We start from the raw sequence: 25,959 nt of genomic DNA on the forward strand, positions 1-25,959 counted from the left end.
GCAGTAAGTTTACCACATGCATACCCTCTTCCTAGGTGGAGCACTTAAGACCTAAACCTTTCTGCCCATTTATGAATACAACATCTAACAGCTTTCTGAAAGACACTTACATTAAGTTTCTCTTGGACTGCTCTTTTCATATCTTTCCTGTCTCTCGCATTTACTTAAAGAAACTATTATCGATAAATATCTTGAAAAACTTCTTGTCTCCAAATGCATTGATGTCTTTTATTTGTCCTCTTCCCTCCTTGGCAGGCTGTTCGAGTCTTCCCTCCTCACAGTAGTGGGATATGTTGATTTTCCTTGTGAATAATCTTTGCTGTTAACCTCTTCTTAAATACGTGAATTTGCTAGTCTGGTTAAAGTCGAGTACAGAGTGTTCATCTCTTTTATTTTGGTCCCTACCAGGAAACGCCTACAGAGAATGCCTGGGCAATGGAACGTGGGCTTCTAAGATAAACTACTCTCAGTGCGAGCCTATTCTGGATGACAAGGTCTGTATTTTTCTTTCCCTTCATTCTTCTCAATGTCATTTCTCAGCACATATGAATGCAAAGCCAAGCTTAAGGTTAACACGCTAATTTAGGATTTCTGAGCTGGATTCCATTTCTGTCTCTGCAACAAATCCTCCCTGTGAATTCAGAAAATCATTTATCCTCTCTCCATATCCTTTATGCACATAGTTTTTAGAAAATAAAGGATGCTTTATTTCACCGTGTCCCTGGTGGTATATGTTTATGCAGATCCATCCTAGCTTTGTTGAGAGCCTACAGCTGCTACGGTAAATGTTAGTGATAATAATAATAATACCAAAAGCTTCTTTGGCAGTGGAATGTAAACTTTCATTATCTGATTCAACCCCCTACCTGCCAGTTCTGAAGTCTCATTGACAACTGGCCTTTCTAGATCTCAGTGCCATTTTCCCTTCAGCAAATATGTAAAGGGGCAGCAGCAGAAAAATATATGAAAAGCATACTCAGGTCCCAGCTGTCTTTAAAAAAAACTGAGCCAGCCCTGCTTTATATAGTTTACAAAATGAAATTAGCATAAAGGGTTAAGCCCCTTTGGAAAAGCTGCAAGCAATTGCAAATTGTCCCTTTTTTTCAAATGTCACACCTTTTTTTGGAGACATCGTAGACATTAATCCTCAGTTAAAACCTTCAAGCCTTCCCTGCCATGTCCTCTTTCCCTTCCCCTGCTTTGAGTGCTACAGTGGGACACACAGGCACACTGGGGTTTTGTCCTGTCTCTCTGCCGGGGTGATGGAGCCCAGCAGCTCAGGCCTGTTTATGTTTTGGGGTTCTTTCCACTCTTTCTGCCATTGGAGTTGTGCCATGCCAGCTTCAAATAGAGAGGAGGAAGACAAGGTCTTGCCTGCTACAAGCTGTTTGCAGAGCTAATCCAGATCTCAAGCCCAGGAGCTGCACCCAGAACAGCTGCGATGTGGCTTGGCTGTGGCTTGGCACCCATACCATAAGATCCATGTTGCTGAATGCGGGCTTTGACAAATGAATGAGAAAACAGGTAACAACACAAAAGGGGCTGAGAAGTACCCACTCTTATTTATGGCTAGGTAATTTGTTGGATACAACCCCCACAAAAAAAGCTGGAGACTTCTACGAAGTACAAAACGCACCAGAACAGGACTACCCTCTATTGGGACTGGTAACATTCAAGGTTGTCTGGCATAGTGGAGAGGGTCCCATGGCAAATCGAGCTGATATAAGTTTGGGCTACCTCAATTCAGCCTATCCTAGTACTTCCTTTCCACTGAAGGTGGAAAAACTTTACTTTTGGGGTCAGTTTTCAGCTGGATTGGTTCCCTGCACCTTCTTACTGCATTATTGCAGGAGCGCTGGTTGTAGGGAAAATAAGGGAAGTGAAAGGCTGACCAGGGTCAAAGGGGAAAGCATCCAGTGGTAGCTCTGACTGAGGTGGATTTGCAGTTCTTTGAAACCTCCCTCTTAAAACTGAACAAGATGGGAAAGTGGAGTACAGCATCCAGTGCTGAGCTAGAGAACAGGGTAAATGGCTGAGCTGAAGACTAAAAATTTTTCGTGTAGGTTACCTCATATGGGAAACCTGAGCTGACAGTAGCAGTCTGCTGTAGGAACTCAGGAAAATGCTGCTGTATTTTAATGAAGCTCTTTATGTGTTTTTTTCTGCTTAACCTAAGTAGTTGTTGTCTCTGAATACAACAGGGCAAATACAGAGGAGTTTTATTTGAAGAGGTTGAAGTGTTGTGACTAGAGTATGGGATTATCTCCTTTGCTCTGTTTTTGCTTTAAAAAAAAACTTTGCAGCTATGGAGATAGCTTAAAACTTCTTTAATAGCACGTTCCTTAAACAGAGGAAAGTGCAGATGTTCCCCCGAAACTTGTTTGCTAAAGCTTAAAAATTCATTTAGTAGATCTTTAAAGATTTGTGACAAGCTTCACAAATATTAATATTTGCGAATATTTCCTAAATCTCTACATAATGCTCAGTGTTACAGATGAATACTTGGGTTGCTTCGTGATTTAAAAAATAAATAAAAAAAATCCCCATGGATTTGCATAATCCCCCATTCTGATTAAAGGTGAGATGCAAGGACACACGTGGGTCTATTGTTATTTGTTGACTGATCACAGCAGATGCCATGTATCATTCAGGATGTACCCCCTGTGTTTTGTGTTAGTCTTGCACGCAGAAAGCAACACCACTATCAAGCCTGACCACTTACAGCCAGATTTCTAAGTAAGGACGTAGTTTGACTTCAAATGCAATGATTGATACATGGGGACAGGAACAGGAGTTTTCAAGATCAGCCCAGTGTCAAGTGCTACATGCTTTATGACCACGTTGGCAACGCAGCAAGGGAAATTGCAGATTTTTTGCAGCTGGGAGTCAGTCTCAGGGGATATAAATGCCCATAGCACACATTCCCTGATGGATTACTTCCATATATAAGTGCTTAGCTTGTGGTTGTGACCTGTGGCAGTCATTGAAACCATGCTCTGGGACTGCGTTGCTCCTAGATAGACATTCTGGGTGAATTTAGTTTCCTGCATGTAGTTATGTAGTGTAAATTAAAATGCCCCAGTGTGTCTGCATGCATCTGGCAGGCATGCCACAGGCCTTGTGAGATAACTGTGTCGGTCAGCTGCAGTCTTGGAGGTCTGTCAGTAGGACTGACCAGGAGGAACAGAGTCTTCTGCATGCACCTCAAGGGGCACTGGGTGCCTGTGTGTGGCCACAACTGTTCCCAGCCCTCGTTTCAGTTCTTGGTTGAGATTTGGATAGGTACCCAAATGTAGATGTCACAATGTCAGACTAAATCCTACTCTCTCGATGACCAATTGGCATCTTCTCCAGGCACCAGAATGAGGTACAGGAATAATTTTGATCCAACTGGCTGCTTGGCATAACGTGTAATAAATGGAAAGCTTCTCCTCGGCCTACAAGCTCCTGTATCAAAGAGACCTATGCTGCATCTGGCACAAATCCATGCCCTTGTTAGAAGACAAATGAGAGTCTCAAGCAACAAAAAATATGTTTCAGCATTCATAAAAAGCTATAAATTAACAACTATGAGCTTGTCTATGTGGCCTTTGGCAGCTGGGTATGCAATCAGCTCTGCTGCTGTTCTGAGGTGGCCTGAAGCTGTGTAGCTGAGTTAGGACCATGCTGGGCCTAAGTTAATGCATCCTGCTTAGGACCACAGTCACGTCAGGCACAGCTACCCAGCTTCCAGCTGGCTCACGACAGGAAAGCAGTGAGCTCAGAGGCAGATGAGAGAGCTCCCACTTGAAAGCAGAAAAAGCCTGTGCAGAAATACTGCCTCTTCCCTCGATTCGGCAGCAGTGAAAGTCTGCTCGTCTTTTCGTTGGCTTGTTCAGCACTCAGTTGAGTTAAGATTCACCTCAGCTGATCTTTAATTGTCTAAAAGTTGCACATTCAGTCCAAACTAGTCATCCAGTTTTCCTGTATGGCCAAGAAATGGATAAGGAGGCCTCTTCAAGGACTGAATTGTCATTTTCCTGAATGTTTTGCAGGAAGAATTGAACTATCCTTGCAACATACTCGTCCCCTCTGCCTGACTCTCAAGGAGTGCCAGGCAGTCAGCCTTGCCCAAACAATGAACTTTTAAGCAGCCCCTTAGATGAGATAGATCTCTTTTTTTTGGACATCTGAAAAGATAGGAGGAAGAGGGAGGGCTGTATTAAGAGAAAGTAGAAGCAGTAGAAGCCTAAGAAGGACATTTTGTTTTCGAGCAGCATCTCACTTAAAAAATATACTTCCCTGTTTGGACGTGGTCCTGGACAACTTGTTCCAGGTGTATAAGCAGGGATTTGGACCAGATGACCTCCAGAGGCCCCTTTCAACCTCAACCAGTCTGTGATTCTGTCTCCAAAAGTCTTTGGAGAGGAGATACGGTGTCTTCAAACGAGTCAAACTCAAACCTCACAGGAAGAGGTATGCTGGGAACAGTGGCAGGACCTGTCAGGAAGTTCTGGTAGAAGGAAAAGGATCCTTGTCATCTGGAGAGTTACAAGGGCAGGCATTAGGTGGGTGTTAGTCCAGGTCATTGGCCAGTTTGGTTTGGACAGGTTCACAATCATGTCCTAACTACAGCAAAGAGGTTCCTGGGAAGACAATGGCTCTTTCATTAACTTAGACTTGGAAAGTTGGAGAAAGGTAAAGAAATAAGGCTGCACTTCCTCAGTTTTTTTGGTAGAAGCTTGTTGGAAAATAATGTTGCCCTCTGTGACATAGCATCATTGTCAGGCATAGGTATGGTGTGGAAGAGGGCTCTAGTGATGTGACCTGCTGTGCCCTGGAGACCACAGCCAGCGGACGTCCTTGCCATCCCCTTCTTCATTTCCTTTCTAATATAATGACCCTACTTCTGAGCCATGAATAGGATTTAAATCTGCATTTTAGTGGAGTAAAACATCTTCCTGGACGCAAAGGAATATTGTGTAGCAGGAGAAGGTTGTTAGCATTTTAAATGCATCAGTCTTCAAGAGGGTGAGACAGAACAGTTATGTAAGTATTTTACACAAACCCAGCTTTGGCCAACACATGACTGATTCTGGGCACGTGTTTTTCAGACCTGAAGGCGTTGTCTCCAATTCTACCAGAGATGCAGATTGCATGTAGGCTGGTGGGAAGTGATCTTGCAACCCTGTCAGCTTAGTTTTTCATAGGCACCGAGGCAGTTCTTGTTTATATGATATTTGAATTTGCCTTCAGGAAACCTTGTTAGTGTCAACAACAGGAAAAAATAAATGTATGCCTGTTTTTCCTTCAGCATCAGTGTGTCAAAGAGGAGTTCAATTATGTTTTTTTTTTCTTTCCAATCAATTTTCCTGTGTTTTGAACCATACCTTCTTAAAATTGGAACAAAGTTGAAACAGCGCTTAAGAGCCACAGGAGAAAGCTGAAGGGCCAGACTCAAGGAGCAGGATCCTTGGCCTGGGAGAAACACTGCCATCTTCTAGAAGGCATCTAGCACTACATGAGTAATTAAGCAGGAGAGAAAATAAGCAAGCCAGTTTGCCAGGGCAGTAACCGAATAAAACAACATTGCATTTCAGGTAGGCACATCGGTTAAGTGCATTTTCCTGCCCTTTAGGTGACCTAGTGACTTAAAGATAAATAAAGCTTAGGGTGGAATTCAGGTCTTGTGGGTTTTTTCTCCTCAAGGCAATTCAGAAAATGGGCTCATGCATGGGGAAGTTTATTTTAGGGGACTTTATAATAGACTTAAAAATACCTTGCATGGTTGAGTTCAGTCCAGAAACAGCACATTACTCCATGTGCTGAAGATACAGGCAGGATTCATCATGAAAATGATTCCAAGAGGGCTGACTCGCTTGCTTTCTGGCAAACTGCTGGAAGATGAACAATGGAGCAGATTAACTACTGCTGCTGGTTGTAGTTTCATCCAAACATCCATTCACTGACAAATTCCTGTGACTGGAATAAAACCTTCAGGGAAATTGTTAAAAAAATGAGACAAAGTAGGTTCAACCAAAATTAGAAAGCTGATGCCATTCGCAGGATTTTAGTTTTATATTTTTATCACAAGGAAGGAAATTTAGACTCTAGGTCTTTTTTTTTTTTTTTTCCCGAGGGAGGCAAACATCCCAAATTGTGGAAAGATCTGCTTAGCCTGAAAAGAAACAAATGCCAAAATAAAAAAAAAAAAAATCTGTTTTTCAGGGCTGTTTGTTCTTTAAGTAGTAAATCTCTTGTCAGTTTTTAACCATCTTCAGTACTTACATGAATAGTGTTTTTCTACTTCTTCCTCTCTATCAGCCAAAGAGAGGAGATGCTTCTCCTTTCTCTGAGAGCAGCAGCAGCCTACCACTCACTTCAAGGTCAAATTTTGGTCACATTGCTAAATACACTGATTTATACACTGATTTAGGTGGAAGCGCTTATGCTTTTTCATTTACAGGATCAAGAACCTACCACTAATGCCCTCAGCATCCTAGGAAACAGACCCTAATACGATAAGTTTCATCACAGACTTGGGTCACTGCTAAAAACAAGAAGATGTGCTTCATCAGGCTCTCTCAAACCTGAGAAGACAAGACCAGATTCCAGCTCTTTCAGTCTGCATCAGTTCTGCCCTCAGAAAGATAAGGATCTTAGCTTGCAAGGAGAGTGTCTCAGAGTAAAATCTGCCCATATGGAAAAGGCTTCTTGTTTACTCACACTGACAACTGGTTCATTTCTGTATGAAAACCAAACCATTTGAGAAGGAAAGTAGCATAACCTGGCTCATTATGGCTGTGTAGTCTTCTAACAAAGTAATGTTTTGTAACGTGTTGCAACTGCTAGAAGATCATCGCCTGTGTCTTTTGTAGCTTTGTCACCTAAATTTTAAAGTATTATAATTATGGAAATAAGAGATCCTGTGGAAATTGAAGAAAAAGGGGGGAAAAGAACTTTTCTGCTGAGATCTGGAAGAAGCTGTGGACAAATCCCAAACTGAAATGAAACTAAGCATGTACTTCTGTGCCTGGGCCGCATGTTTGGCTTATACATAGGCATCAGCCCTGGGGCTATTATATCATTTTAAAGTCGAGAAAAGTAATTACTGTTTCCTAAACTGATTAACTGTTCCTTAATGTCAGTGCTCAGAGAGTCATGCTGATTTAATCATGTTATCTCTTTACCTCCAGAGGAAGTATGCGCTCCATTACAAGATTGCTCTCATCATAAACTACCTGGGGCACTGTATATCAGTAGGGGCCCTTATAGTTGCCTTTATGCTTTTCTTGTGCTTGAGGTGAGTAATCTGTTTGCATGCTTCTAACTTGGTTGGGTGTGCGACACTTACCGGGTCACCCGAGCCCTCTAATAACACTGTCCAGATTGTGTATGGTCTTGGAAAATTATGGCTTTTATGCTCCCAAGCATGTACATGGTTTCATTGATTGATGCACTGGATGAGTTGTAATGATGGCTTCCATGCTTAAGACTTAAAGCTTATTTATATTCAGGAAAAGAGCTACGCATGATTTATTGATGCAGCAAAAAAATTCAGTGAGCACAGAGTGCTTCATTAAGGGAAGAGGGGATTTGAGAGTGTCAAGTTGCAAGTTTGGGGGCAAGTTTTCTAAGGCACTGCATAATAACACAAGGCATTTTGCATTCCCTGGTAGATAATGCCCAAATCTAGACCTGAGGAGATAAAATAAAATCTTTCCACTGTGCCTTGGGTTAATTTCAATTTTTCTTCCATTAAAGAACTTTGAATTATGCTTAAATAGCAAGAGAAACACCTTTATGGGATCTTTATCTCCACCAGTGCTCATGAAACAAGGAATGTAAATCACTGAAACTACACAGAAGTGCTTCTCTTCTCCTTGTTAATAGGGGTGGCCTGGTTAGAAGGTATTTCTATATTATTTGTGTGGTTTTGTCTACAAACGTTCAACCTGAACTTTGTCCTAGCTACAGTAAGTTCTGTAGAATGGTAATCCTTGAGAAAAACTGTACAATAGTACCAAGGCAGAAACATGTAGAGGACCCTAACTGGGAGCACAATATCACAGACAGAGACTTAAGTGAACACACAACTGCTTTCCTAGACTGGAGCATCCCTACAGAGGCTTACACTAACTCTTCCTCTTAAGCATCCTTAACAAGAGGGTCTTTCTTGTTAATAACAGGAATCTTCTTTCACCCCAGTGTCTATAAGCAGAATGAGCTGTGCTCAGAAAAAAAAAAAAAAAAAGCTTTAAACATTCAGTGGGAACACTTCCGATGCATCGGTTTAAACTTCCATTTAAACCTTCTTACTGTGCATATAATGCTAATTCCCATAGTGCTTGAAGCCCTGAATTAATTTACACTGAATAAAGAATGCAAATTATTCATTGCAACTATATTCCCTGCTTTGTTGCTGAATCTTTTATAAATGCTTAAGTAAATAACGCAGAAGCAATTAGATAATACGGGATAAATGTACCCAGCTTCTAACACAGAAGTGGCCTAGCTGATCTCTTTTAAATTGTTTTTCTGGTATTTAAACTTTGATTTTAATGTTTAAATTTTGCAGTCAACTTCAGCATGAAAAATGACTGCAGCAATTAAGTAGTTCCCTGTACGTGCTGTGAATTAAGATATTCCATCTTTCCAATTTCCCACTGCACCATGGAAAAAAAAAATAAATCTCTTGCCCTGATGTAACTGTCCAGCCAGTGTTAGCCAGCATGAGCTATCTCCAGTCTCTGCAGAGACTGTTTTGTTTTCAGCAGTTGTAAGAATGCTCTGGTAAAGGCAGTCCAGGCTGCATTACAGATTTCCCATGCGCATACTCTAGGCCATGCATATCTGCATCACCTTTACCCCTACAAAATGACCCAGGAGCAAATCAGTTCTGCTAACTGAGTCTAGTTATCTGGGGCTTTTATTTTTGTTTTAGTTTGGATGGAAGAAGGTACCTACTAATTGAGTGAAACAAGAGAATATAGGCTATTCCTTGCTTAAAAAAATATATAATAAAAGACATTGAAGACTAGGTCTGATAATTTCTTATCTTGGCCCAGAGTGGAAATCTATCAATTCCTTATTCTTGCCCCACTCCACTCATCTACCTTACTCCATGGTGTCTGCTGAAGGTGAAGATAGAGGATGCCTACAGGAAGGCTCAAGTTCAATAGCTGCATATTTTTCAGGCTTCTCACCCATCACCTGAAAAATCACCTTGATTTTTCCTTTGCTTTGCTTTTGGAGATGAGCCTCACTGTTACCGTTGCTTCCCCAGTCCAGGTACTTGCTGCATTGCTGTGGAGTTTAGTCCTCGGTTCTGCTGAAGTGGGAAAGGGAAAGAACTGGATGTAGTCCCTGTTCTTCCAAATGTGTCCTGAAGCATCTTCTCCCCAGTTCTGTCTTCAGTTCTTTATGCAAACCTCTGGCCTCCATTCACAACCACAGCAGCAGAAATGCTCTACTGCCTTAAACCCTAAGGAGTTTTACACCAAAAGCTATTCTGAGGGACAGAAAGCTCAGATGCAGCAGCAAGCAATGAAATAAGCTGCCATCTGTGTCCGTGTTGCCAGGAGCCCCAAAACAGCTGGGAAGGGAGGAGGACTCAGACAGGGACTCCCTCCCACTGTGAAGACCTATTCCAGCCTTTTTTTTTTTTCTCTATGTCTGTCACAATCCTTCTTCCTGGGCTCTGCAAGAGAAAATAAGCTAGTAAACATTTCATTCAGCACTAAATAAAAAAAAGCGAAGCCCAACTGAGGGCAGAGGACTTGACTTTCATTGGCATACTGACTGAATAAAAACGATTCATTGAAATAGCTTCTAAAGATCTAGGTCACAGCTGGTTCCCCAGGGTCTAAACGTAGGTGCTCTTAAAAGTCTAACAACCATGCTGTCTTTACAAGGCAAAACAAAACCAGCAAGCATACAGGCAAGAAGAATTATGCTGAGAAGGAAAAATGAGGAATTTGTGCATGCAAGCAGGTGTGCTGTAGAGATGTATTAATCTCCAACACAGGATCTGAAGAGATTTGCTTAGTGCACTTCACAGGGCATTGTTAAATGTTTCTGTGTTGCTGTGAATCTCCTAGGTTGCGTGTTCTGCTCGTTAATAGTAAAAGTTTAATTCATCCCTCAGGTGCACACAGGCAGTTCCTGCTGACACGGGACTCACCCTCCCACATCATCACATCGTCACACTGCTAAAGCAGAAATTTTCCAGAGGACTAATTCTGATAATGGTTATGCCAACCAAGCTTAAAGAGGAAGAAAAAGGAAAGAAAAAAAAAAAAAAAAAGTAGAAAGAAAAAACACCTCTTTTTAGTAATATTCTTCTTCACTGTTACTGACAATGCAGAAGCCCAAATGGTTTTGTCCTGGCTTTTTCCTTGTTAGTGTGCTGTTATATCAGCCTCTGAGGTGGAGTGTGAGTCCTTATAAAGCTCCTGTTGTGTTATCAAATGATGGCAATAGCCAGCAGTGACCTGACTGGATTCGATTCCAGTAGTAGCTGTTTTATTTGTGCAGTAGTGACCGAAGCAGAAGTGCTGACTACAGGAAGACCTGTTCTTTTTCTGGGAAGCATCTAAGTCCCTGCTGTATTTTGAAACTGATAAAGAAGGATCACACTAAAGGGAAGATAGACTGAAGATTAAAAATGGCAAGTCCTTCTGCACAGGTTGCAGGATGAAGGCAGCTCTGTAAAAATAAAACCCACAAGCACTGGCACAGCATCTTTTTCTACTAGCATGGTAGTAATGAAAGTAAATTGAGGGTAGGAGGGGAACTCTGTTTTTCCTGTTCTCCCTGATTTACTCTTTATATTTCCACTTCAAAACATCTTTTTTATTATTATTATTCTATTTTTTTTTCTTGTGGGCCTGGGGCAGTGTGTCCTTTCTTTCAGGCATTATAGGAAGGTTACCAAAACCTCACATTTTTTTTCTTCTGAAAAGATGAAACATTTTTTCCTTTCAACAACATATTCACTTTTATTGTTTTCACTTTTCTTTCTTCTTCTAACCAGCTCCCAGGATTTAGGAGCTGAAGGTCTATTGTCCTTCATCTTCTCCTGAACCAAGCTCCTTTGAACTGCCTTTTGATCTTCACTCTGGCATGCAGTTGGTGAGGCTGATGCTTCAGGCCTCTGTTAGTAAGAATGAAAGAGACTGATTAAATGTTTTGCAGCAATCTGTCAGAACAAGAGGAGAGCATCCATGCAGAGCAGATTTCATAGAGCAGAGTGATCTGACACCTATCAGAGCCTGGATACTGAGGATATACCAGCTGGGGAGGTGATCTGTGCAGTTCGTACTGAAAAGTCAAGAGGTATCTGATGTGCTTAGAGCAGAGTAGGCTCCAGACCGAAGTCACAGTCCTCCTGCACCTACCTTTCTGTCATGGAGCTAGGGAAAGAACAAGTCCCAGGTCAAGGCATCAACTGAATGAATTAATGAATTCATGTTACTGCTCCATTTTGCCTTTCAGTTCCTGGATTTCCACCTATCTGCCACTTATACCAGCAAAGCCTCAAATGATGTTTTGGGTACAAGTCATTTTATAAACTTTGTAGTAAATACTGGTAGTTGCAGAGCATGTGTTCAGCAGATGGTAGTGCCTGTTGAGTTGGTGGCAGCACTCTGTCCAGCCCTGTAACAGTCCATGGTGAAGTTCTCAGGGCAAGGCAGGAATTAAAATGATGGAGCTCCGTAAACAAGCACATATGTGATCAGTCACCTCTGAGTACAAAACATAAAAATCATCTGTACTTCCTGAAACCACCTGAAGTATCTTGTCCCATGGATTCAGATAAAGGACAAAACCACATTTCCTACTGACTAGCCTTAGGCCAATGTCTTTGCTTCCCACTGCTCTTAATCACTTCCCCCGTATCTCATATCTGTATCACTTGTTTCTTAGACTCTATGTACGGAGCCTACATAAACCACAAAGGAGAGCAGAGCCCTCGTGAAGTTCTGTAATAAAACCAGTAATTAAAAGTATGCCCAGAGAGCTATATTCTTAAGATGTGGGAGGTTTCATAATCTGTATCTGAAATAATAGTATTATAGCCTAGCATTATGAAGGCTGGCAAAGAGTATGATTGATGCTTATAAATACATCACTGTTGGATAAAGATTAGAAAGAGAAGAGCTACTTACAACTGGGGACAAGGCTAGTACAAGAAGAAATGAGCATGAACACCCTATGGATACACTTGTGAGTAGATATTAGAGGATGAGTTCCAACCCAGAGAGCAAAGAGGTTCAGGAGCAATGTGATGGAAGAAAAAATTAACTTGGAGTTAATTAACTCTTAGCTTGGAGTTAACAGATTCAGGAATTTCTGAAGGACTTTAACTCAATGGCTGCCTGGGGTTTGGAGGCTCAAGAGGCCCATCCAGAGTTTGAATTGTGCTTCTAGTTGTGTATTTCGGTCATTGCCAAGATCTTAGCCGTGAGGTAGTGTCTTTAGAACTGGACCCTGACTTCTTCAATTTGTGGTAATAGAACTGCTCTGTGCAAAGCTAGATCTGTGTTGATTGACAAGCTAAAACTTGCCTGTGCTCTTTCTCCTTGTAATGACAGTAGAATGGTTTTGGGAACAGTGGGGCAAAGCTTGCAACTCTTCCAAGGTTTCAGAGGAATAAAGAAAGCAACGTTTGGTCTTTGCATTTTTTTTTCTATTTCTGTTAGATATGAATAATGCTCAAGAGTGCAATTTACTTCAAAAAAGAATATGCCCTGAGTCATTTCTGGGCAAGAGAATCAGAAATGTATTCAAGCCTGGATGTTTAGAGCTACTCAATAAAAAATCACCTGCAGGTATTCACAATGGTTCAGTTTCAGTTTTCACTCAGGGAATTGCACATCTGTATCCCCCACAGACTTCACTGCAGTTCTTCAGCGCCCAGTCTCTGCTGTCTAATCTAAGATCTGCTGCACCACGTTATGCTGTCAAGTAAAAGCCAAGAGTGGTGGGAAATCCCTGATTTGCATCACCCCTATGTGGGGCACATAGGCTCTTTCAGCATGTGGTCTGGGTCTGCATGTTATGGAAGAAGCAGCCTTCTGTGGGAGGTGCCCAGCTTGAACCATGGAGAAATGTTTTCACACGGGCAGTGAACACCATGAGGCTAACACGTTTAGGGTAAACATGGGAATGAATATTTGGGAGGAGCAGGTTATGAAAGATCATATGTGATCTTTCCTGTATTCCTTGACAGAAAATCCAAAGTCGTGAAATATTCCACACCATGTTTTGAAGGCAGTGAGGCCAAGAAGATTGTGAACAGCAGCATCAGTGCCTTAAACTTCACTCCTCTTGCTTTATCCACACCACTGTGCACTGTTATATTTCCCAAACAGCAGCTGTAAGCCACATAAACCTCCATCAGCTCTTTGTCTGGCTACTCAAGCCCTAACAGGAATTTGTGCAATCCAGCTGCAATGGCCACTTTTCATAGAAAATGTTCAGCCCTCCAGTGTCAGGACTGATAACTGATGAAAAAATGGCCTGAAGGCAGGAGAAACAAGCTTTAGAAAAGGCTGGGTGGACCAGAGATGGCTCCACAATGGGTTTGTTATTGGTGTGTGTGCACATCCTAAGCACTGATGGAAGCCGCTGCTTCTCTTCGCCTGAGCATTTCACCTCTGCCCTCAAATAATGCTGTTACTCTCTTCATGGCTTTCACTCTTCCCTTGCAACTGCCCCTTGTGTTTCATGTGGAAATGCTTTTATTCCTCTATGCGACTGCCACCAAGAAGCTCGTTTTCCCTGCCAGCCTCTCCAGCTGCTTTCCCTGTCTGTAAGCATTAGGAGTACCAGAATATATGCACTGCTTGAACACAAGCACACAGGGGACACCATGAGGACCTCAGGGGAGGCCTCCATGTGGATGAAAACAAATAGCCCATGACAGACACACAGCCTGAGAAATAGCTTGGAGTTCGATATTCTTCCCATTCCATGCCACTTATGGATTGTCCATAGGCTTTGCTTGCCCTAGAAAAGACTAAAGACTATGTATTTTTAAGTATTGTCCATGATTTTCCTTCCTAGTAGTCATGGGATGGACTCCAGCAAAGAGCTCTCAGATTTCTCCTGCCAGATGTTTTCAGACAGACTTTGAGACAGCAGTCTTAATTGAACATCATTATTAATGGAATACTACATGAATTAATAGAAGGTTTCCAAGCTTCTTTAATAAACTTATCATTTGCAATTATTTCTGTGCAGATGATTCTACTAATTCAGCTAGCTTTCAGCCATGCTGGCACATTATGATGATTGCTAATGTTAATTATTTGTGTCATGCTTTGAATCAGAAAATAGTAGCTCTGCTCATCCCAGAGGAAAAAAATACCACTGTATGGATAGAGCGAGAATTAAAAACACGAATCAACAGAACGGCTACTTTGAGTTTCACCAGCGTTATTTTAGAAACCCTTTTGTAAATCTCCGTTCCTGAGTCAGTGAGACCACCTGTACAGAAAGAGTTGATCAAGTTCCCTGCCTTTCCAGCTTTCAGCACTTCCCAAGTCAAAAGAATGGATTTTCTATTTCTCTGCCTTCTATACCCAACCGTGCAATTAAGGTCATTTGACTGAAATAATTAGCAGAGCGAGCTTTCTCTGCGAACAATCAAAAACTCTTTCTGCCCACCTCTGACACAGGCTTCAGCCAACTGCAGGAGAATTCTGTTTTACTTTCATCTAACGCTATTGTTCCTGGCATGGGAGCCTGGTCCTGATAGCAAGCCGTTCAGGATGCCAGTGGTGTGATATCAAGGCAGAGAATGACGTTTTGGCTTGAAACATGGTCTGTTCTCAAATCAAATAAAGGGTTATTATGTGTAATTTCCCACCATACACCTGGTTTTTGATTTACTAATTAGGAGGGCCAACGAGAAGTATGTTTGCTCTCACCGTAATTGCTTCTTTGTGTCTGACCTCCCGCTGTAGAGCTGAAGCTGTGCTTTTACAGGGCTGTGGGAGGCTGCTACCAGATCATCCTACCTGGCTCTGGTTCCCAAATTCCTGCAAATATACAGCAAGTTATTTCGTAACTCAGTGTGAAAATGCACTATCGCTTGCTACACTATTTTATCCAAGAGCTTTGCATCATTCTCCTTGAGGCACACGGCTCCAATGGGATTGCTCTTGGCCAAGCCCTGCCTGGCAGACCCAAGGACACCACAGCCCAAAGCAGCAGACGTGGCGATGCAGCAGGACTGTCGGGCAGCACAAGTTCTTGCCTCTTGCAGTTGTCTGAAGATCACTCAACAAGGGGCAACGCGTTGGTTATTATCATTGGGAGCCCTGTCATTCTTCCAGTATCTTCTCTCCGTCCAAGTCAGAAAGCACAAGTCCATCTTTTTTCTCCTTTTCCAGTTCCTTCTGCCTGCTCACTCACTCAGCCTAACACCCGCTGCCCATTTGGGCTGTTCTGGCACTACTTGCTGAATTTTGGGGGATGTGTCAGGGCCAGAGTCTGCCTTCAGGCACCACCAGAAGTGAAATTGCTGCAGGAACTGCACAGCTGCAAGAGACACACCACAACCATGCCTCCCACGGGACGAGCAGTGTCCTGCTGCCTGCTTCCAGGCTCTTTCTAGCTCTGCTCCCTGCAGCTCCCAAGGGACAAGAGGGAATGTAGCTGTGAGGAAATGCCTCCTCATCTAGCCCTTGGGAGGGGACAGGCAAACAGAGAAGACCAACGAAGAGAGAGAAACTTTTTATTATTATTATTATTTTGCCATTAATAACAGTTTATGGGCTCTTCATTCCATCACTAATGTAGCATAAGCAAGGAGCTGCTAACACCCTACCTCCCCTGTTTTTCGTGCTTCCCAAACTGTCTTTAACTTATCACCACACTCTATGTGGCTCATGCTCTGACTGAATATCCAAGTTCTCACAGCTTTGTGTTTTGGCCTGAATCCCTAAGTCTGTTCTGGGTGAATTACTGCAACCCCTTTCTTCTATTCTGGGACCCATGCACCAGGGAGGAGTTAGGATAAGAGTCCAGCCAAGGCCTCGACCAACACTCTTTATCTGAAAAGGAACTTTAATGGAAACCCACAGCCTCAGTCCATGGTGTTCTGGACCGCTAGGCCACACTTGCACAACTCCCTCCACAAGAGTTGTGAAACAAGCAGAAGTCACAGAAATGATGTTACCCATCATGAAGATGAAGATGAAACCCTCTGTCACCCAATATTATAATCTAGGGGACTTTAAATGGCTCTTTAATTCACAACTTCAACCTAGAAATGCTGTAATTGTGGCTGAAGTAGTGGTTCCATGCCCAGTCCCCTCATGGCCCATTTCTTCCCTCTCATGTGACCATTTGGCCCCTCCAACAAAGCAGCTCTCTGCTGTCTGTCCTTGCTTTTTCCTTATGTTCTAAATGCCATTATATAGCATTGAATAACCCCAAATTTCTTAGCCTTTGAGTTGTGAGGAGATGCATCCATGCTATTTGCTTTGAGCTCCTCCGACTCCAGCAAAGCTCAATTCCCTAACTTCTAACAGGGCCTAATGTGTTTCAAACCCCACCTCCCCCCATTTGCAATGTGAGGATGTGAATTCGTTTTCAGTGCTGCCTGTGAAGGCAGTTACTGCTGTTTCTGGAGCACAGACTGATTTTTTTATTCCACAAATAAATAACCACAGAGAAAGAAGCTGTGGAACCCAGTGTCACAGCAGACTGTGGTGACTTTCAGCTTTCAAATACAGGTCATTTTTACGAAATAGCAGGAGTATTTCAATTTAATTTAAGGCTTACAGATTTAAGCTAGCTTCTAACTACCAATGGTCAAGAAAATACCTGTGGAGGACAGACTCCTGTGACTAAAGTGAGTTTCTTCACCAGGCTCTGAGATGAGTGAGTATGAAAAGGTCAGCTTTGTCCTGCCACCAAACAGATGCACAACAGTTCTCCTATTAGTCATTTTTTTGTCCAGTTTGGGGCACATCCTTCATTCCCTATTCACCTCAGCCTTAGATAGGAGTCTGGGGTGAAATGTTGACTCTACAGACAAAATTTTATGCTCAGGGTGAGCTCTGGGGACCCTCACCTCAGTCAGCATCCCTCCAGATGCTTTATCCATACTAAATAACCATGTTAGCATCCACTAACAGTGCCTGCAAATGAGAGAAACTTTCTCAGGTGGCTGGCAGGAGTTTTTTTTCCTCGTTATATCAATTGGCTTAGCTATAGTTCTCTACTGCTGTGCCCTGCAGCCTGCATACACTGTATTTGCCCTGCAGCCTGCACACGCTGCATTAACCCTGCTGTTTCTCCCTGCCCAGCAGGTATCTGATAGTTCTCTCTCATGCTTTACGCACCCTTGGCTATGAATTTTATTAGTGCTACTGTGATTTCTGTGCTAGTAGTAGCTAGGAGTCAGTAGCAAGCAGAAACCATGTTCTTTGAGCTCTCTCCAAATAAACAAACAAACAAAAAAGAAAAAAAGAAAAAAAAAAGATTAAAACCATTCTGTGCCTCGGTTAACCTCACTTCTCAACCATTGAGAAATTCTGCAGCACTTTCAGGCATGGCTGAAAGTGCTTTAAATGGATTTAACATAAAAAAGGGTCTAGATTAGATATAAGGAAGAAATCCTTCACTGTGAGGGCAGTGAGGCCCTGTTCCAGGCTGCCCAGAGGAGCTGTGGCTGCCCCATCCCTGGCAGTGCCCAAGGCCAGGCTGGATGGAGCTGGGGGCAGCCTGAGCTGGTGGGAGGGGGCCCTGCCCATGGCAGGGGGTAGCACTGGGTGGGCTTTGGTGTTCCTGCCAACCCAAAGCATTCTGTCATTCTACGATTCTGTGTCTCAGCCTGAGTGTGCTGTCATACACTCAAATCCTGCCTTCATTTACTTTGGCAGAGTGGTCCAGACATCACAAAAGCAATTCCTGCCAACGATCTGTTGGTACTGCTTCCCCAAGGCATCAGAGTGGTGGGGAATGTGACTGGGGAGGGCCTGCAGCTGGAAAAGCAAAATTCTTTCTCTACAGGCTTTTTCACCTTTCTCCATTAACCTCACATACAAGAACCTTTTAAGCAGGTCAGAGCTTCTGCTTAGCATCTGTGCCACACACAGAGTGTGAGAAGGGGAATGAGGCTATGATATAGGGCTGCTGATACAAAAGCTGATATCAAAATATGCCTTTTGGTAAAGGTGGTGGGACAAGCATTATCTGACAAGACTTTAAGCCTCATGTTGGTAGATTCTAGCTGTTGACAACATTTAATCTTTACTTGACTTCACACCAGGAGCACATCTTCCCCCAGTACATCAGTTTTTTTGAAAACAAGGACTTTTGATCTTCATAATTGCCTGTAGAGTCTGGGAGTTCCCAAAGCAGACCAGACGCTCTTGCTCTCAGTGCTGAACAAACATCATTAAAAGTTGGCCTCTATCCTAAGCACCTTGCAGCCCAAACAAAAGCCAATGGCTAGGTGCAGAGAGACAGGCAAGGAAGACAAAACAGTGTGAACCAGGAGGTAGGAAGGAGGACGAAGATCACAAGCCCAGCAGATGCTGGGGTTCTAATGCAGGAGGTGATTTTGATCAGTAGGATCCTACTAGCAGGAAAAGCTCTTTTTAGGGACTCAAGGAAAAGGTCTAAAACTTTTAGTTCAATCCAATTTTCTTCTGTGGCCAGTCTATTGCCATGCTGTATGCTTTGTGGGAATCAGGTTTTCTCCAGCCAGATTTAGTTCTAGCATATGGGGTGATTGAACTACATCTAGCCAGAGCCATTCAGTGAGTATAATTTTTTTTTCAACTTATTTATCTTCTCCTTTTCAAAAATACATTCAGGTGGCAAAGTGCGCTAGATCTGTTTTGCTGTTAGAGCTCCCAAAAGCAATTAATTTCATATGAGCAGCTCCACAATTTGACCTTAATTTCCTCAGTCTGTAGTCCCTTTCCTTCCTCTCCCTCCAGAAGCAGTGTTTCAAACTCCTTCCTTAATCTGCCTGTCTTTAACCCAGTGGAAGTGAATAAAACATCTAGGTGAACGGCAGCTGCAGGACATTTGTGTGCAAAATGATCAGCGGAGAACAGACCTTATTACCATCTTTCAAAGTGGGTTCCTGAGGTTCAACATGAAAAGCAGCAGATGTTGGTTGCCCATTTTCTTTGAAAGCCTAACCATGAAAAGATCAAGATCTTTTGTTAGAAGTGAGATTTTCAAAGAAGTGAGATGTTTCTGTCCTATCCCTCGGTAGCACAGGTTATATTGAGAACAACACTTTTTTGGTTTTGTAGCCTATATAAAAGGGAATGGATGTCAGCAGCTGGAGATTTGTTTTCTGAATCGACTCCAGTCATGAGTCATTGAGGCTCCAAAACGATTTTATACCTGGAGCCTGAGTTGTTAAACTCAGAAGCTGTTTTGACATTGACTTAGTAGGGTTATACCTCTGAGCATCGTTCTGTAACTTGCAGCATCTCACATGTGGGAGGTTTTCCATTTGCGATTTGTGGGTTGCTGAGAAATCTTGGAGAGAATTGTGAGGCTGAAGAATACAACAGAATGGCTTCTGGCCCTTAGGCTGACTAATTGGGTCCTGGAAAACATGCAGTGAGGGTTTTGTGACAGCAAAATGGTGTTTTTTGGTGGGAAGGCTGGCTTGTTTGTCATGCAAAAGACCTGAGGCAGTGACAAAGTTGGTTGCTGGATTGTGATTTCTCTTTTTTAATGAATTTTTGCTGTCACTGGGGTGAGGAATTGCCAGTTAGAGTTCAGCAGGTCTGAAAATACCACAGTGTCCCATGTTGTCTGACAGCTTCCTTTACAAGCAGGGAAACCGATACACCAAATGGAGAATCCTAACCTGATGACCCCAGGAAATGCCCCTACGAAAGTGATTTTAGTAGCTGGAGAATTTTTTGTCTAGCTAAGAAAAGATCGGTTAACTAAAAACTCTGCAACTGCAGAACTGCAAGTTGGCACTTGCCTTCCTTTACGGTTTCACAAAGAATGAGAAGACAAATGATCGCGTCTCAGATGACAGATTCTGCCACGAGTAACTTTCTGTCTAGCTTCAGTGATGCTTCCAGTTGCTGGCATGGTACTGAGCCACTTTCAGTATCAAGCAGTGTTTAAGATGTCCCATCTTTTATTTTATGGCACTGTGCCCCAACCCATTGTAGGTACTATTTTACATCATGCTCATATTTTACATCCATTCTGGAAGAGGGATAACAAAAGAGGAAAAATAGACACTATTATTTTCTGCTGAGTGAGAATACATTGTTCTAGAAAGCCTGGTGCAGCTGACTGAGCACGGGACTGGCACCAGGCAGCCTGAGCTCTCCTATTGCTGTAATGGGTCTGAAAACTTTGAACTACACATGGGTTGGTCTGTTTGAGTCACTGGAAAGAGAGAGAATCACAAAACAAACAAACAAACAAACAAACAAACAAAAAAAACTGAAAAGTATTTCAGCTTCACTACTCCAGGATATTTGTCACCAAACCTTCTGTGAACAATGCAACAAACTCCAGCACAGCTTTGCTGTTTAGGGGCTTATCACTTCTATTGAGCATTGTAATAGAGCTGATGGGACTGGGGAGGTCAACAATGATATCCAAGGATGAAATGATGATTTGGTCAATTGGGTCTTTCTAGTACTTCCAATTTCACTTGCTTGAATTGATTCTGTCAAAGGGAGCTCCTCATGTTATCAAAACAAACTGGCACAACTTTGCAAAAGTTACACTATGGTTTCTGGGAGAAAGGTAGATAGCAAGCAGCACAAATTTTGCCATCTGCTGCTGTTTTGTGTTTACACCATTTATTTGCATTGTGACTACGCTGCAAAGTCCAAGTTTTGGCTGTGCCATTTACCCTGAGAGCCAGAGAATGGGACCTGACCAGACCTGACCCAGCTATGCTTGCTGGTAAAGGTATGCTTCAGACAGCCTCACAGACCATTACTGCTGACCATTGGGCAGAACAACCTCCTGTTTTGTTGTGTAAGACAACTAATGGATGGGGATAAACTGTGAGGAACTTGGAAAGTGAACAGAATTAGCTTGTTTATTTTACATACTTATTAACGTGCATGTGTATATATTCACTGTACATGATGATTTACATGTATTTCCCTGTTTAGGAGTATCAGATGCCTGCGGAATATTATCCACTGGAATTTAATCACCACATTCATCCTGAGAAATGTGATGTGGTTTTTGCTTCAAATGATAGACCACAATATACATGAAAGCAATGAAGTAAGTGCTTGGAGGTTGTGTGTCTCTGTCGTGCGCTTTGGGGTGGCTGGGATGCTGAATTAGCTCAAATAACTAATTTTAAATAATTAAAAAAATGCTAAATTTTCATTTATTTCCTCATTACTGAATATCAACTTTTTTGAAGTTATAGTCTTCCCCCAAAAAATCTTCTGTCTTCGTTGACCATTGATACTTTCCAAACGTTTATACTTTGAGACACAGTACAGTGCAAGACACTATATTTGGTGGTTCTCAAGTATTTTTTATCAGTGCATCTTGCAGTGATTGCACTTGTGTGTGAAAAGTATTAGTTCCAGAGAACTTTACCTCTATGACCAGGGTACAGAAATACCTGAGATGGCTGCTCTGGCCCTCAGTCAGCTGCTTTGCCTGATGACAGTGGGCACAGTGGGCACCTTGCTGTCTGGAGCCTGTGGGACTCTCAAGAATAAATAAATAAATAAATAAATAAATAAATAAATAAATAGATAGATAGATAGATAGATAGATAAATAAATAAGGAACAGGACCTGAAACAGTAGAATTTTTGCTCATTTATATCTTTGTGCTTTTTTTACAAAATTCCATTTTTCTGCTAATGCCATCTTCACTATGCCAGCCCTGCTGTTGAGGGGTGTTGTGAGATGGGTCGGCTGCATCCAGCAGCATCTCCCTGTAAGAGGAGGCATCCTTCTGCCAGGGACATAACCTTTTCACGCCAGCTCCTGCTGCTTACTCTGCACTCTTTCTGCTCCTTTTCTTGATCCCTTGTGGAGGACTGAGCCCTTGGCAACAGAGTCAGAACCAGTTCAAAGAACAGGGCAGGTCCACATAAAATAAATGATTTTGGAATGGATTAAAAATATCTACTCCAAAATAAAAATATTTGTGTTCAATTTTCTTGAGGAATAATTCTGCTTTTCCTTGAGGCATCATTCTTTTTGATAGTCCCTTGAGAGATCTTTTTACTGTTCTTACTCCCATTGTAATATTCTTATAGTGGAGTACCCTCTTTTTAGGACTGTCTCTTGATAGTTACCTCCATAATAAAAAAACTGCCAGTGTGCTATGCACACATACATAAAGACACCCTTCATATTCTTTCTTTTTTGGAAGGCAGGTGGCGTAAAGTGCCTATAAGAGCACAAGCTGGATCCATAGCTGATACCATGCAATGTGGCTCTACTCTTGGAGGAACTGCTCCTTTAGAAATTGAAATCCACCCCAGGAGCCTGGATATCCATTCATTTTAGTCAGCTGGGTACTTATTATCCCTGGTTAACTTTTCAAATGTCAGATTTGGCATCTGGACTTTAATCCCACATTTTGGAAAAAGGAATAGAAAAGCCATCAGTACCTAGATAAAAACAAAGCAGCCTCAGATTCTAAGTTTTTTAACACATCTCTATAACTGTATTATTATTCAAGTAGCTGCTCCTTTAAGATGTAGCTTATGTTAATTCATTGTTTGCTTCATCTGTGTTTCTGACATTTTCAGGCTACAGAAGATGGTGGTATATCAGCTTTGTTGTTGATAGTTTTATGCTGCATTCTTTTCTCTCATGACAATGTTGTAAACCTTAATGCAGATTTTTACAGTTATTTAGGAATAATCAGTTGTGCTCAGACACTCAAATGCTTCTTAAAATGAGACCACAAAGTGCTAAAGAAAAAATAAACTTGCAAATACAAGGATAGATCCTCACATGCCCCAGTTTTCCATTACTCACCTTTTCTCTGTAAAACACTGCAGTCTTTTTTTGTGAAGGTGCTTTTTACAAGCTTACTGATAATGTTAATGTTCTTACTGTGGTGTAAGTCAGAATCAAAACGGCACCTCCAAAATCAATGGGGGCAGCATAATTTACACGGGTTAATTGTATGATCTCTTCTGGGCTAATCAGCAAAGATTAAATAATGCAGTTACAGAAACATAAAGGATTCAACATGAAAACATTTTGCAAGAAGTTATAGTGCTGATGTTAATAAATCAAAGGGAAATGCTGAAGATGTCTAGAGCCTAATGGTGGATACATGTGGGGACCAGGTATCCTCAGTCAAATAAATGAAATGGTATAAATTAATGAGTTCTGCTAATTGGGTTTATTATTCAATAATAATAAATCCACAGTTCCAAAGGGAAATGAGTTGCTCAAATTCATTTTGTTCTGGTTTCCTATGGAAACAATGCAGAGGGAGACCTCACCACCTTCATGTGTATTTGTCTCTACGTGTCCCAGTGCCATCACAACCCACTGGCCAATTTCACTCAGTTATGACAGAGGAACAACAGGCTCAGATATAATTAGTTTTTACATTTTTTTTTTTTTTAATGAAAATGAGCAGCTGTGGAGAGAAGAAAAATTGCATAAGTGTTACAGCCAAGGGAAAGAGTGGAACAAAAGTGTAGGCATTGTATTGGAGAATTTACATGAGACAGGCCACAGGGAAAGGTTTAATTCATGCTCATACCTTCTTAGAAAGCAAAATCAAATATGAGACTCAGTGCCTTAGGAAACCTGGTCTTACCAGTTAGTCAAAAGTGGAGTCAAAATATTTTATTTTTTTTATATTAGCAAAATATAGGAGAGAGGGGGATTGTATTTTTGTTTTGCTTTGTTCAGGCCAAAAAGAGAGAAAAAAAAAAAGTGAGTTGTAATTGGTTTAAACAAAATTTTGAAGACACAATGGTTCATCTTCTGCTTTCTTGATTTGTTTTTAAATCCTATTTTAAGGATCAAGGCAATCAAGGCAAACTGAATTTCAAATCTTGATTAAATCACACAGAAATTAAAGTTTTAACATATCCAAAATTTTGGCGTTTTGTTTGTGTGTTTTTGTTTTTTTTGTTTGTTTGTTTATTGCAGCTCAATAAACAGAAGTGATCACTTGTGAATGTGCTACCATTTTGTATACGTGTTTCTTGTCCAATAAATTCTTAGTCCACAGAATTCTGCTGGGTTTGGTAGTGCATCTGCTGCTCTGTTGACTGCCTAGAGATCATCAATACCTCATGCATATGAAGTCCAAAATGAAAATAACTGAGGGTCAAAAGTTTCAAATACTTTAGCAGAGTTAATTAAAAGGCTGGAGAATGGTAAGACCAAAAATGACATCAATGATACCAGCTAACATAGGTAATTAATGTCATGCTTCAGGGAATACACTGAATGCCTGCTTGGTCAGGAGGAAATTTTCCCAGACTTCTGCGTGTAGTGCTATGGAAATTACCGTCAGCGGTTACTTCTGATTTATTGATGTGATGTTACCATCTGCCTCTCCGTAGCTAATTGTCTATTCCACAGCTGTGGTCTCACTGCACAGCCATAGAAGCTTCTTTTACTGATACATTGAGGCCGACTAAAAATTCTTCTTGATGTTTTGGCAAAATTCAGAGGTGATGCATGCAGTGATGTGACTGACAGACTAAAGTACAAATGGCAGGAGTAGAGGGGATGAGGTAGTTGATAAAAGCATAGCTTTAACATAAAATATCTTTTTTTTAAATGTCAGTGGTGCTCCTTCCCTTCAGTGGAAATGAAGCAAGACTGTGACATTAACTATTATCTTAGATTTTCTTCAAATTGCTCAGCAGGTGGGTTATACTGCCTAAGAGATGCTTAGACTCTTATGTCATCTTTGGAAATTACCTTAAGCTACAGCTGTACCTCTCAGAAAGATCACCTACAGTCAGGTGGCACGTCCCCTTTTGTCTTCATTCCACGCAAATGTTTCTTTAACTGCTTGCAGACTGCTGGTGTGGACATGCCTTAAGGCATGTTAACTTTCCAGACATGTTCAGATAGAGGGAATCCAGCTTGTTGTAGTCAAAGCCAAGCCACAGCAGAAAGTCACAGACACAGCTGTGAGCTCCTGACAGCACCTAAGATATTTTGATTCCGAGTCCCGAGTATAAATATACATTCTTTGACTTACTTTTATCATTGGTTTTTAAGGGAATAGCAAGAAAGAGTTTTTGAAGTGGTCTCACCATGGTTTTAAAATGTTCTTTTTTTTTTTTTTTTTTTTCCAGCCCTGGTGTCGGTGTATTACCACTGTCTACAATTATTTTGTGGTGACCAACTTCTTCTGGATGTTTGTGGAAGGCTGCTACTTACATACAGCTATAGTGATGACCTACTCCACAGATAAGCTGCGGAAATGGGTCTTTCTCTTCATAGGATGGTGTAAGTGTCTTGTGCATTCATAATGGTGTTACACGGTGTAGTGGTGTAACATTTGGGTGCCAAAATGGACTGTGGTGGTTTTACTCAGCTGCCCAGCTGAGCTCCACCACAACAACTCTCATGTGCTCCTATGTGGGCTCCTCTCCATGGGCTGCAGCTCCTGCCCAGGGCCTGTTCCTGCGGGGGCTCTCCATGGGCCGCAGCCTCCTCCAGGCCACATCCACCTGCTCCACCGGGGGCTCCTGCACCCATGGGGGGGATGCAGCGTGGAGATCTGCTCCATGTGGGACCCATGGGCTGCAGGGGGACAGCCTGCTCCACCAGGGGCCTCTCCCTTCACAGGCTGCAGGGGAACTGCTGCTGTGTGCCTGGAGCACCTCCTGCCCTCCTGCTGCACTCACCTTGGGAGTTGCAGGGCTGCTTCTCTCACATTTGACATTCCTCTCTCCCACTGCTGTTGCTCAGCAGTTTTTTCCCTTCCTTAAATCTGCTCTCCAAGAGGTGCAAACAACTTCACTTACTGACTTGGCTC

General features: G+C 42.1%; 1 protein-coding gene across 6 annotated transcripts in view; it reads left to right on the top strand.

Annotated features, from left to right (window-relative positions):
• The window catches only part of CRHR2 (corticotropin releasing hormone receptor 2), a 157,234-nt gene that overhangs the window by 86,448 nt on the left and 44,827 nt on the right, over positions 1–25,959 (top strand). For 4 of the 6 annotated variants that reach the window (XM_068673316.1, XM_068673318.1, XM_068673317.1 and 1 more), the window contains 4 exons: positions 409–494; positions 7,176–7,282; positions 21,123–21,240; positions 25,274–25,427. In XM_068673316.1, the coding sequence (XP_068529417.1) occupies positions 409–494; positions 7,176–7,282; positions 21,123–21,240; positions 25,274–25,427 (465 nt within the window). The remainder of the gene's footprint in view (positions 1–408; positions 495–7,175; positions 7,283–21,122; positions 21,241–25,273; positions 25,428–25,959) is intronic. The other 2 variants (XM_068673322.1, XM_068673321.1) reach the window with 1 other exon arrangement.

Source organism: Anas acuta, chromosome 2 (assembly GCF_963932015.1).
Source record: "Anas acuta chromosome 2, bAnaAcu1.1, whole genome shotgun sequence".
NCBI lineage: Eukaryota > Metazoa > Chordata > Aves > Anseriformes > Anatidae > Anas > Anas acuta.